General features: G+C 38.4%; 1 protein-coding gene across 1 annotated transcript in view; it reads right to left on the bottom strand.

Annotated features, from left to right (window-relative positions):
* Positions 1 to 14197, bottom strand: part of EGFL6 (EGF like domain multiple 6) — a 354943-nt gene that overhangs the window by 38374 nt on the left and 302372 nt on the right. The window contains exon 9 of the mRNA XM_053707585.1: positions 9215 to 9289. Coding sequence (XP_053563560.1) covers positions 9215 to 9289 — 75 coding nt within the window. The remainder of the gene's footprint in view (positions 1 to 9214; positions 9290 to 14197) is intronic.

A 14197-nucleotide genomic window follows, 5' to 3' on the forward strand; every position in this document is an offset into this window, starting at 1 on the left:
ATATGTATTATGGTCAGAGCTGTTGGGATGTGCGACCATCTGGATCCAAAGTTGGCTCCGCCCCCCACAAATCATAAAATTAATTATAATTTAAGTTGGAATTAAAAATCAATGTTAGATAATCTCAAAAATAACAAAAACATAACGATAAAACCAGCGGATAAAGGAGGTTGCATCGTAGCGATGGACACAGAATATTACCTCAAAGAATCAAATAGAATATTGAGAGATCAAACTACATATAAGGAACATAAACTAAACCAAATAAAAAAGATAACCGAAAAATTCTAAATATTGCTCAAAGAAGCTAAAGAAAAGAAAATATTAAATAATAAGGAATTGAATTTTCTCAATCAGGAATGCCCCAGAATGACTATTTTTATTTTTTATGAAAGATACATAAAAAAGATAACACAACCCCAGGGAGATCCATCATCTATTGCAATACATAGATATTCAGTTACAAAAATATGTAAAATAATTACCAACTTATCTCAAAGATACAGCACAAGTATTATTTACTTTTGAGAGTTTAAACTGGGATAAAAATGATATACTAGCGACGTGACGTCACCGCCCTATATACAAGTATCATACATGAAAAGGGTTTAGAAGCCATTAGATTTTATTTAGATATAAATATGTTACAGAAACAAAAAGATTTTATCCTGAAGGGGGTAGAGTTTATACTTATACTGAATTATTAACGTATTTGCATTCAACAACAAACTATACATTCAAATTAAAGGAACAGCTATAAACACAAGGTTCGTGCCTAGCTATGCCAATTTATTCATGGGCTTGTGGGAGAAAAGATTTATAGAATCTCACGAGCTAGGCACAAACCTCATGCTCTTTAAATGCTATATCGACGACGTGTTGATTGTATGGAAAGGAGGTGAAGAGAGCTTTGTTACAATGTTTAGAGATATGAATACTAATAATGATGGATTACGGGAGCAAGAAGCCGATCCGGCTGGTCGCATATGGAGAAAGCTCTGTGGACAAATACAGATTACACCAATTTTTGTATTTTTTTAAATTGAATCTGCAGCTAGTAAAGGTGTATAGATGTATATTACCCTACGAGAAGCCATTTTAGTATCCCAGATATGCGATCCTAGCCCATGTTTTCCGGCCACCCTACGCAACAATTTGAAGCTTACGGGCCGTAAATAGAACTATACCTATTCTCCAGACAGCGAGACTATTACTTAGGGTGATCCACATTATTGGCAAACTAACAATAATGGCAGAAACGTTTGAAGACGGGATATGCGGCTTACTAGAAGATCATTTATTTGAAATGCACACTTGTGCAATGGTTTGAAACGTTAGCTGCTCCATGTGTCTCCCAAGATGGCGCTGGACTACTCTCTATGAATCCTACAGCGCCTTGTAGCGCAATCGTGGACAACCGGATCTCTCCTACTTACGCTGAGACCACAGACATTCTGACTGCACCGGAGTCTCACTTACCCGAGTGACACCAGGTGTGTAGGGAGACTTGTCCTCCACCAACCACACCCTTAAGCGCTGCAGCACTGATCGGATCCACTCCTAATACCGGAGTAAAGGAGTCGGCCCATGAGAAAACGAGAATGTCGGAGATGATAGAGAACTCCCCAATACTACATCTTTACCTTCTGCCGTGAGTGCCAGCATGTGGATCCCGGTAGGAAAGCTTATTGCAGCCAGGGTTCACAAGCCTCCAAAATGTGGAGTGGTCTAAATTTACCAAGGGCAACTGTTGAAGTTTTTAGGCAGAAGTTCCATAATTGTCACCTACCCCGGACTTACAAATTAAAGCCGTCATGGTATGACACTTTGGCGTACTACCTAACTTCTCAGTTTAAGTGCTGTGATATGAGCTGACTCTTATATATATATATGGGACGATAGGTTTATTTATATGGATAACATACTGTTAACTAACACTTCGATTTTGTATATTAACTTGATGATGGGGACGCAGTTACATGCTCCCATTCTACTTAAGACCAACGCAAATAATCCTATTACTAACTGAGGTCTAAGTGAACATGTCTTTGCTTCCCTTCTAAATATTTACATGTTATCTTTAAAAGGGTTAGATACTATGATTCCTACCTTGTGCTTAGGGATTATCTGGTTATGTTCAGTATGCCACAGTATAACTAGTCAGGCTTGTATACTGTTTATGGATGATTATATGCACTGTTCTTTGAATATTGTGGAGTCTCATAACACAAAACTACATTTAATTTTTCACCAGCTATTATTACATCTAGTCTTGTTATTATACATAGCAAAAGGATGAAGGAAGGATTCTCAGGTATTCACCCTATTTTTTCTTGATTCGAAGCTTACCTCTGGAAAAGTTAGGTTTGCCTATCTTTTTAGTATTTAGGGTAACCTGGAATCCACTTAAATGGTATGCCAAATAGGATAGACATGTCTGCTACGGATACAAACTCCTGCTTAGGCTGTGTATATAGGAACAACCTGTTCTACTATAACTATTTGGGTTTGGTCTCATAATAAAAATACAAACATATGCATCACTGCTTACTGATTTACTGAGCTGTCGCGGCTGAGGCAGCATAACATAACTTATATTATGTAAAGTGTCTGTGATGTCTAGACAGTATTGGGAAACCACAAAGAGTTTATGATCAAATGTGTAACCTTTCCTATATATGCTTTAAACCTAATCCCAGTGTTAGGAAATTGACAAGACATGTTTTCCGATACTGATAAGATAAGTGATGCCTGATAGTAATCCATATACATAGTAATACCTGATGCTACCTATTGTGACCATAGCCTTATTTTTGATCGTCTTCTATCTGTGCTGCTTATCATGAGCAAATTTGATTGTGATACCCAGCTGGTTAGAGTACTGATAGAATATAAATCTCATATCTCCGCACCTAATACACCATGGGTTTCATCTTGGGCATTTTTAAGTCTGATGAGGCACTTTATTCCGGTATTTTACATTAATTTGCTTGGAATGCCCAACTTAAAAAATTTCTAGTTATTTTTCTGTGAGGGGCAACTTTTTGTATAATGCCCAACTTAAAAAATTTCTAGTTATTTTTCTGAGAGGGGCAACTTTTTGTATAATATCTTCCCTCTCGTTATGTTAAATTGGTATTACGACACTATAGGGTCTATTGAGATTGTTCATTACCCTGGTTAAATGTTCGGTTAACTTTCTTACCCAAGCATCTCCGCGTTCCCCCCCCACACTCTCTTGGGCTTACATCGTAAGTGTAGGAAAATATATCCTATAACAATTTCACTTCTATATGCCTTTATGTGTTTTATACCCCCTATTATACCCTCAAGTCATTATATAATAATACTAGAGGTCCAAGAGCAACCACTACCTTCTACATGAGGTATAACTTTTTCTAGTTTATCTTTACATTCTACACTAGGGGAAAATGATAAGATTTACATTATTTTGAAAACTGTGACCAAAAATAATTGGAAAGAGATTTGACTGAGAGCATATAAGTTACCTACCTAACAATGATTATGTTTGCGTGTTAAAATGTCATATTTTACTTATAAGATATAAGCTGCACTTTGGTGACAGTTTATACCTCTGAGATGCTAATACTTGGACATATGCTTATGTCACTGATTATATTGTAACCTTATTGCTGTTTACATATCGTATAACCTCAAATAAAAACTTTTGAAAAAAAAATAAATAAAAAAAATAATGATGGATTACAATTCACCTATGAAATTAGCAAGGATAGGGTAACATTTTTAAATTTGGATATATTTGTGGAAGATAACATTATTACACAATAAAAACCACTTCAAAGAAGTGGATGCAAATAACTATGTGCATTCAGATAGCTGTCACCTACCAAGATGGATTAACAATATCCCAAAGGGACAATGTTTAAGAATCAATAGAAATTGCTCTAGACTAACCGACTATGAGACACAAGTAAAAATCTTGGAAGACCGCTTCCTAGAGAGAGGATATAACCAAGGAGTAATAAAAACAGCTATAGAGTATGGTAAAGAAATTAATGGGAAGTGCAGACAACAAATTGCTAAGAATGAAAAAGATTACACAAAGCTTAAGGTTCCATTGACAACAAATTTTAATAGCGACTATAAGATAGTGGAAAGAATAGTTAGAAAACATTAGCATCTGACAAAAGATGACCCAATCATAGGTGGAAAGATAACAGACAAACCTAATTTTTTATATAGAAGGACAAGAAATATGAAGAGTATTCTGGCTGTTGCATATATACTCCAATGCACATGTAAATTACAGTATTTGGGGGAAACAACGAGATGTCTCAGCACTCGTAATCGAGAGCACCTATGGAATATAGAGAAAGGTGAACAAGAAACTCACCTGTACGAACACTTTAGAAAAGTACATAAAAATAACATTAAAGATTTGTCATATTGGGGTATTAAAAAAGTAAAGAAACAATGGAGGGGAGGTAATTTTGAAAAATTATTGTTAAAGAAAGAAGCTGAATTTATATATAATATGGAAACCCTTTTTCCCAAGGGTCTAAATGCAGAACTAGACCTGAGTTCTTTTACACTTGATTAAATGCAATGGTTCTGCATTTATAAATACTAACTCCAGATATATATGTTGAGTTTTAAATTGTATCCTCTAACTATATTCCTTTGAATATAAGATTGTAAGTTGATGCTTAGAAAGAATGTTATGATATGGTCAATTCAGACCCTTCTGTTCTAATAGTCAGAATTTACAACTAGACCTAAGATCCTTTTGAACTTGATTCAACTAAAAAGTGGGGAAATATATAAAAGTAATAAATTAAGTAAGTTTTGGTGTAAATTTTTTGCGGATGCAAAAATTCTGCATGTATTTGTATGTTTTAAATTTGTATGTTTTAACTGTTTTATTCCAATTACAAGATTGTAAGTGAATACGTACAAGGAATTTCACGATATGGTGAATTTACAAATACCACTTTAAAAGAATTGACAGTTATAGAGAACCAATACCAACTTAAATCCAGGTAACTTCAAGATAACCTGATTAGTGAAACCCAACCAATCAAAATACAAGCATGTAAATTTAAACTGGACGATGTCCCCACAGATATCAGTCTTGAAAAAGCCTAGTTACAGATGTAACACGTCAACAATAATCTAAGGGGTCTAAGGACTTTCAGACAAATTACAACTATGCGCAGAGTATAAGGAAAAATTCTTGTCATTTTAATTTCGGAAGGAAAAGTATCCACTGAATAAAGATTACAAGATGCCAGTAGCCCTGGATAACTGCCACTCACGTAAGATCCGTCCTGTAAGATCCATCCTGTGATGTAGTCACAACCTAGAGATCAGACAAACTATCGACTTGGACCGGAAGCATGGAGGATAGACACCCACTGTGTATAACACACATCAAGGACTGGGTAACATCCGGAGGTTGCAAAGTCTGGACGAGACTTCAAGTTTCCATTTTGGCAGAGGGACTGGTATAGTATCACTAGCGGGTACTTGGAGATAACATAGTTGCCATCTGTCACATTGTTGACAACTGTTGCAATACACATACTTCGATGTTGCTATTTTAACACACGTCAAGCAGACGCTGTAATACAAGTCAATATATACCCACACTGCATTGCATTGAATTCACTTCAAGATATCGCTTCAAGATATCGCTTCTCATTTAATGCTATAATAGGTGGTATTGAAAAGATTTAATGTTTTGGGTTTTAAAGACATTTCAGAAACATTTTTGAATCAGGATAATCCAATTAACAGAGGAGACGTCCTCATCATTAGCATTGTATTTGTGTTAATAATTTGACTTTATTTTAGGAATTGTGATTGGAACTATGATGATTAGTTTGATGCTTTATTAAATGTTCTAGTGGTAACACTAGTCAGGTTTTATTTAATTTTATCCCATTAGAGTAACCTTTTTAGAGTTTAACCCCTATGCTTCTCAGTACTTCTAGTACTGTTTAGCGCTGTTGTTTCTTTTACCTTGTTTATGTCCATGTTCTGGCTGTGAGACCAGTCACACAATAGCCTTTGTGGGGTTATAGTGCAGCTATAGGTTATATTATATACTCTGTGGAAGGGATATGTAAACCTAATATAAAGGACCAAATGGGGAACGTAGGGAAAAACTCCAGAGCATTGAATGTAAACAAATGTGAACATCCAACCTAGCTGTTCTGTATATAGATACTGCATAAAGCATTCAAAGAGATAGAAATGTGCAATAGGAAAATGCTCTGTTTGCACTAGTTGTTTCATATGAATATGTTTAATCTCTGCAAAATTAAACTCCCCCACACAAAATAATATGTTATGTTATATTATATACAATTATTATAATCACTTTGCAATACACATGTATTCTCCAAAATGCTTCCAGTAAAATCAATCTTCCATTGATAACTTTTTCCTTGCCAAGGGTGCATATACATATGCTTCATGCACCCGCAGTTTAAACACAGTGCTTGACAAGAGAGCTAAGTGAGCAAGTATCATGTTGTTAATGATGCAAATTTAGTTATCACCAGCGAGATACGTGCTGTGTCTCTCTTCATACAGAGCATATATACATATGGTATATGCATTATATATACTATACAAGCTAGACACATTCTTGCTAACACAAGTGTACAAGGCTTCTTTTCAAAACAGAAATGGTTTCATGTGCATTGAAGAGCTTTCTAAGTTACTGAACCTTTGTCTGTCTTAAAGGTGCAGCAACACATTGCTCAACAAAGCAATGTAGTCTTCTGTGCAAGCCAATTTGTTAACTCACCTTTTTGACATAGTGGCATTATTAAAGGGACAGTCTACACCAGAATTTTTATTGTTTAAAAATATAGATAATCCCTTTATTACCCATTCCCTAGTTTTGCATAACCAACATAGTTATATTATTACACTTTTTACCTATGTGATTATCTTGTATCTAAGCCTCTGCAAACTACCCCCTTATTTCAGTTCTTTTGACAGACATCTATTTTAGCCAATCAGAGCTGGCTCACCTGAACTCCACGTACGTGAGCACAGTGTTATCTATATGACACACATGAACTAACACCCTCTAGTGGTGAAAAACTGTCAAAATGCCCTAAGAGAAGAGGCGGCCTTCAAGGGCTTAGAAATTAGCATATGAACCTCCTAGGTTTAGATTTCAACTAAGAATAGCAAGAGAACAAAGCAAAATTGGTGATAAAAGTAAAATGGAAAATTGTTTAAAATTACATTCTCTATCCAAATCATGAAAGATTATTTTGGACTAGACTGTCCCTTTAAAGGGAGATCATACTCCAAAATCTTCATGTATATGAAAGAAAAGCTGCTAAAATATATATTTGTTCATTAAGAATCGGTAGATAAAAGCAGTTTTATTTTTTTTGATGAGTATCATGTCTCATTATGGTACTGATATGTAGGTATATTATATTATTCTGAAAATAACTTGAATAGTAGCTGGTCGCTCCAAAGCAATTCTGAGTAAAAGCCACACACTTTTTGTAAACAGACTACCGTTTTCTCTCTGTTTGGCACTAACAATTTGTTACATGACTGCTTCTGAGGGATCTATGTAGTGATGTTTGCTACATGACTCATGATGAATGTAGTGAGGTTTGCTACATGACTCATGATGAATGTAGTGATGTTTGCTACATGACTCATGATGAATGTAGTGATGTTTGCTACATGACTCATGATGAATGTAGTGAGGTTTGCTACATGACTCATGATGAATGTAGTGATGTTTGCTACATGACTCATGATGAATGTAGTGATGTTTGCTACATGACTCATGATGAATGTAGTGATGTTTGCTACATGACTCATGATGAATGTAGTGAGGTTTGCTACATGACTCATGATGAATGTAGTGATGTTTGCTACATGACTCATGATGAATGTAGTGATGTTTGCTACATGACTCATGATGAATGTAGTGATGTTTGCTACATGACTCATGATGAATGTAGTGATGTTTGCTACATGACTCATGATGAATGTAGTGAGGTTTGCTACATGACTCACGATGAATGTAGTGATGTTTGCTGCATAATCCATGCTATATAGCACATGATGAATTTGATAATGTTTGCTACATGGCACATGCTACGTGACTCATGATGAATGTGATGATGTTTGCTACATGACTCATGATGAATGTGATGATGTTTGCTACGTGACTCATGCATATCAAAGGTGGACAAGTATTTGGAAACATGTAGGATAACCTAGCAATCTACCCAAATAAATTCTCCTTAATAACCATTACCCCTAAACCAACCCCATAAATATCATCCCAGGTCACCACAGTATTTTAGATTCAAACAGCTACAGTCATAAGCAGTATCCTAGGGATAACCCACCCCATGACTTATTACTCTTATCAGGTTTAAAGCCAAAGAAAAATCAGCCCTCTCCTCATTCTGTGACACTGACAGCAAATTCCCCCTAGAAAGGACAATAAGTGCTTCTGCTCACACTCTCTCTGCAAACTGGCCAAGCCCTACTTTTTACTGTAACCTAACCAATAAAACCTTAATGTCTATAGCAGTCTTTGGTAGCAATGTTTGTAACTATGTATAACACTGCTATAAACAATGTTGCAAACATTGATGTCAGATGGCTTAAAGGGACATTGTACACTAGATTTTTCTTTGCATAAATGTTTTGTAGATGATCCTTTTATATAGCCCATCTGGGGGTGTTTTTGTAACAATGTACAGTATATGTTTGCTTATTTTTTTAAGAACATTGTGCTGATTTTCAGACTCCTAACCAAGCCCCTCAGTGTCAGACACATACAAGCTTTTAGCATTGGGCCCTATGTCTTTGCCCAGGAATTCCCCTTTTTATCTAACTGGAACCATTTAGGGTTACTTTTTTCGAAATGGTTTACTTGTCTTGAGGGAGATTTATCTTAGTTTTGTTGCAGGGCGGTTCTCACTCAGGGCCTGATCATCTAAAGCTCTCTGCTCTGGCGAGATTATCTAAGACGTCTCGTCAGTACAGCGAGGTCCTTCAAAGACTTTTACAAAGGCAGTTTTCTTATTGCGAGTTGTTTATCTCTCGATATAGAGTTCTGGATGTAAAGGAGAGACACATACATTGCAAAATAATGCTCAAAAAAGCCCCCAAAGAATGGGCAAATGTTTTCTCCATGCCAGCGAGTTTTTGAAAGTAGCACAATTAAACTTACCTTCTGACTTTAATTGTGGAACATTTCTGTTAACTGAAAGAGGTCCAAATGCAGCTTCTTTTTTAACTTGTGGTGCTAGCAAAATAAACACAAACAAAAAGAACATAATTACCACATAAACCAATGAATTATATAATACAATGCAACCGTATAAATATGTGCCTGTAAATCACTCAATAATTACAATGGCTTCCTATACAAGAATACAAACACACTCTATATATAATTTTCTAAAAAGCAAAAAATAATCTGTTAATTGCATGCTAAAATGATTGATAGAAACAAGTTATAAAAGGCATCATTTGCATAAAAGTATTTTGTTTGTGTTATTGTGGTCACTTTTCATGGTGGTTTTATTATGTATGTTAAGACTACTTTACAGTAAATATATGTTCCATAAATATCAGGCCACTCCATATTTAGAATCATGGAAACCATGTCACAGCAACTAAAATGTATTTCTCTTGTAAGGTGTATCCAGTCCACGGATCATCCATTACTTGTGGGATATTCTCCTTCCCAACAGGAAGCTGCAAGAGGATCACCCACAGCAGAGCTGTCTATATAGCTCCTCCCCTAACTGCCACTACCAGTCATTCTCTTGCAGCTCTCGACAAGAAAGGAAGTAGCTAGAGAGATGTGGTGAATTTATTTAGTTTATCTTCAATCAAAAGTTTGTTATTTTCAAATGGTACCGGAGTTGTACTGTTTTAGCCTCAGGCAGAAAGTTGAAGAAGAGTCTGCCTGTGGTTTTTGATGATCTTAGCAGGTTGTAACTAAGATCCATGGCTGTTCTCACACATAACTGAAGAGATGAGGTAACTTCAGCTGGGAGAATGGCGTGCAGGGTCTCCTGCTATGAGGTATGTGCAGTTTAAATTTTTCTAGAGAAATTAATATGCTAGAAAATGCTGTTAATACCGGATTTATTTAAGGTAAGCCTGATTACAGTGATTTAATAACGACTAATATCATGCTTGCTGTAAAAGGTAAAATTCTTATTACTTTCTCACATTACTGAAAAATAAGATAACGTTTGCTGGAAGTGTTTAAACGTTTTTTTCTACATATTGGTGATAAAACTTTATTGGGGCCCAGTTTTTTCCACATGGCTGGCTAGATTTTGCCTAGGGATAGTTTTGTTAGGCCCTCTCACTGTGAATACAGGTTGGGAGGGGCCTATTTGCGCATTAGATTTTGCAGTTTGAGACATCCAGTTTCCCTGAAGGAGTCCCCTAAACACTTAGGACCTCTCCAAAGGGTTTTTGTGCTTCCAAAGTCATTGAATGGGCAGGTAGGGCCACAGCAGAGCTGTGGCAGTTTGTTGTGACTGTTAAAAAACGTTTATATTGTTTTTTTGATCCGGTTTTGAAACTAAGGGGTTAATCATCCATTTGCAAGTGGGTGCAATGCTCTGTTAGCCTATTATACACACTGTAAACATTTCGTAAGATTTACTGCTTTTTATCACTGTTTTTCAATTTCTGACTTTTTTTGTTTCTCTTAAAGGCACAGTACCGTTTTTATTTTTTGCTTGTTTACATTTATTAAAGTGTTTTCCAAGCTTGCTGGTCTCATTGCTAGTCTGTTTAAACATGTCTGACATAGAGGAAACTCCTTGCTCATTATGTTTAGAAGCCATTGTGGAACCCCCTCTTAGAATGTGTACCAAATGTACTGATTTTACTTTAAGTTATAAAGATCATATTCTGGCGCCAAGTACATCTAGCGCGCCCATGGCGTTTACTTTACAAGACATGGCGGCAGTTATGGATCATACCCTTACAGCGGTATCGGCCAAACTACCAGGGTTACAAGGAAAGCGAGACAGCTCTGGGGCTAGGAGAAATACAGAGCACTCTGACGCTTTAGTAGCTATGTCTGATATCCCCTCACAATATGCAGAAGCTGAGGCAGGAGAGCTTCTATCTGTGGGTGATTTTTCTGACTCAGGGAAGATGCTTCAACCTGATTCTGATATGTCTACATTTAAATTTAAGCTTGAACACCTCCGCGTGTTGCTCAGGGAGGTTTTAGCTACTCTGGATGACTGTGACACCATTATAGTGCCAGAGAAATTGTGTAGATTGGATAAATACTATGCAGTGCCTGTTTACACTGATGTTTTTCCAATACCTAAGAGGTTTTCAGAAATTATTACTAAGGAATGGGATAGACCAGGTGTACCGTTCTCTCCCCCTCCTGTTTTTAAGAAAATGTTTCCAATAGATGCCGCTACACGGGACTTATGGCAAACGGTCCCTAAGGTGGAGGGAGCAGTTTCTACCCTAGCTAAGCGTACAACTATCCCCGTCGAGGACAGTTGTGCTTTCCTAGATCCAATGGATAAAAAGTTAGAGGGTTACCTTAAGAAAATGTTATTCAACAGGGTTTTATTCTCCAGCCTCTTGCATGCATTGCCCCGGTCACTGCTGCTGCGGCCTTCTGGTTTGAGTCTCTGGAAGAGGCCTTACAGGTAGAAACCCCATTGGATGATATACTTGACAAGCTTAAAGCTCTTAAGCTAGCCAATTCATTTGTTTCTGACGCCATTGTTCATTTAACCAAATTAACGGCTAAGAACTCAGGTTTTGCTATTCAGGCGCCGAGGCCGCTATGGCTTAAATCCTGGTCAGCTGACGTTACTTCAAAGTCTAAGCTTCTCAACATTGGCTTCAAGGGGCAGACCCTATTCGGGCCTGGACTGAAGGAGATCATTTCTGATATTACTGGAGGAAAAGGTCATGCCCTTCCTCAGGATAGGTCTAATAAATTAAGGACCAAACAAACTAATTTTTGTGCCTTTCGAAACTTTAAGACGAGTGCGGCATCAACTTCCTCTAATACAAAACAAGAGGGAAATTTTGCCCAGTCCAAGCCGGTCTGGAGACCTAACCAGGCCTGGAACAAAGGTAAGCAGGCCAAGAAGCCTGCTGCTGCCTCTAAGACAGCATGAAAGATCAGCCCCCGATCCGGTAACGGATCTAGTAGGGGGCAGACTTTCTCTCTTCGCCCAGGCTTGGGCAAGAGATGTCCAGGATCCCTGGGCATTGGAAATTGTGTCCCAGGGATATCTTCTGGACTTCAAAGCTTCTTCCCCAAAAGGAAGATTTCACATCTCACAATTATCTGCAGACCAGATAAAGAGAGAGGCATTCTTACATTGTGTTCAAGACCTCCTAGTTATGGGAGTGATCCACCCAGTTCCAAAGGAGGAACAGGGGCAAGGCTTCTATTCAAATCTCTTTGTGGTTCCCAAGAAAGAGGGAACCTTCAGACCAATCTTAGATCTCAAGATCCTAAACAAATTTCTCAGGGTCCCATCTTTCAAGATGGAGACTATTCGAACCATCCTACCTATGATCCAGGAGGGTCAATACATGACTACCGTGGACTTAAAGGATGCTTATCTTCACATTCCGATACACAAAGATCATCATCGGTTTCTCAGGTTCGCCTTCCTAGACAGGCATTACCAGTTTGTGGCTCTTTCCTTTGGGTTAGCTACGGCACCAAGAATCTTTATGAAGGTTCTGGGGTCACTTCTGGCGGTCCTAAGGCTGCGGGGCATAGCAGTAGCCCCTTACTTAGACGACATTCTGATACAGGCGTCGAATTTCCAAATTGCCAAGTCCCATACGGACATTGTTCTGGCATTCCTGAGTTCTCATGGGTGTAAAGTGAACGAAAAAAAGAGTTCTCTATCCCCTCTCACAAGAGTTTCCTTCCTGGGAACTCTGATAGATTCTGTAGAAATGAGGATTTACCTGACAGAGGCCAGGTTGTCAAAACTTCTAAATTCCTGCCGTGTTCTTTATTATACTTCTCGCCCTTCGGTGGCTCAGTGTATGGAAATAATTGGCTCAATGGTAGCGGCAATGGACATAGTTCCGTTTGCCCGCCTACATCTCAGACCGCTGCAACTCTGCATGCTCAGTCAGTGGAATGGGGATTACACAGATTTGTCCCCTCTACTAAATCTGGATCAAGAGACCAGGGATTCTCTTCTCTGGTGGCTATCTCGGGTCCATCTGTCCAAAGGTATGACCTTCCGCAGGCCAGATTGGACAATAGTAACAACAGATGCCAGCCTTCTGGGCTGGGGTGCAGTCTGGAACTCTCTGAAGGCTCAGGGGTCGTGGACTCAGGAGGAGGCACTCCTTCCAATAAACATTCTGGAACTAAGAGCGATATTCAATGCTCTTCAGGCTTGGCCTCAGCTAGCGGCAGTGAGGTTCATCAGATTTCAGTCGGACAACATCACGGCTGTAGCGTACATCAACCATCAAGGGGGAACAAGGAGTTCCCTAGCGATGTTGGAGGTTTCAAAGATAATTCGATGGGCAGAGATTCACTCTTGCCGTCTATCAGCTATCCATATCCCAGGTGTAGAGAACTGGGAGGCAGATTTTCTAAGTCGACAGACTTTTCATCCGGGGGAGTGGGAGCTCCATCCGGAGGTGTTTGCACAGTTGATTCAACGTTGGGGCAAACCAGAACTGGATGTCATGGCGTCTCGACAGAACGCCAAGCTTCCTTGTTACGGATCCAGGTCCAGGGATCCCAAGGCAGCTCTGATAGATGCTCTAGCAGCGCCTTGGTCCTTCAACCTGGCTTATGTGTTTCCACCTTTTCCTCTGCTCCCTCGTCTGATTGCCAAGATCAAGCAGGAGAGAGCTTTGGTAATTTTGCAGATCTGGTGGACATGTCATCCTTTCCACCATGGACTCTGCCTCTGAGACAGGACCTTCTACTTCAGGGTCCTTTCAACCATCCAAATCTAATTTCTCTGCGGCTGACTGCTTGGAGATTGAACGCTTGATTTTATCAAAGCGTGGTTTCTCTGAGTCGGTCATTGATACCTTAATACAGGCGCGAAAGCCTGTCACCAGGAAAATCTATCATAAGATATGGTGTAAATATCTTCATTGGTGTGAATCCAAGGGTTACTCATGGAGTAAGGTCAGGATTCCTAGGATATTA

The sequence above is a fragment of the Bombina bombina genome, chromosome 3 (assembly GCF_027579735.1).
Source record: "Bombina bombina isolate aBomBom1 chromosome 3, aBomBom1.pri, whole genome shotgun sequence".
Lineage (NCBI taxonomy): Eukaryota > Metazoa > Chordata > Amphibia > Anura > Bombinatoridae > Bombina > Bombina bombina.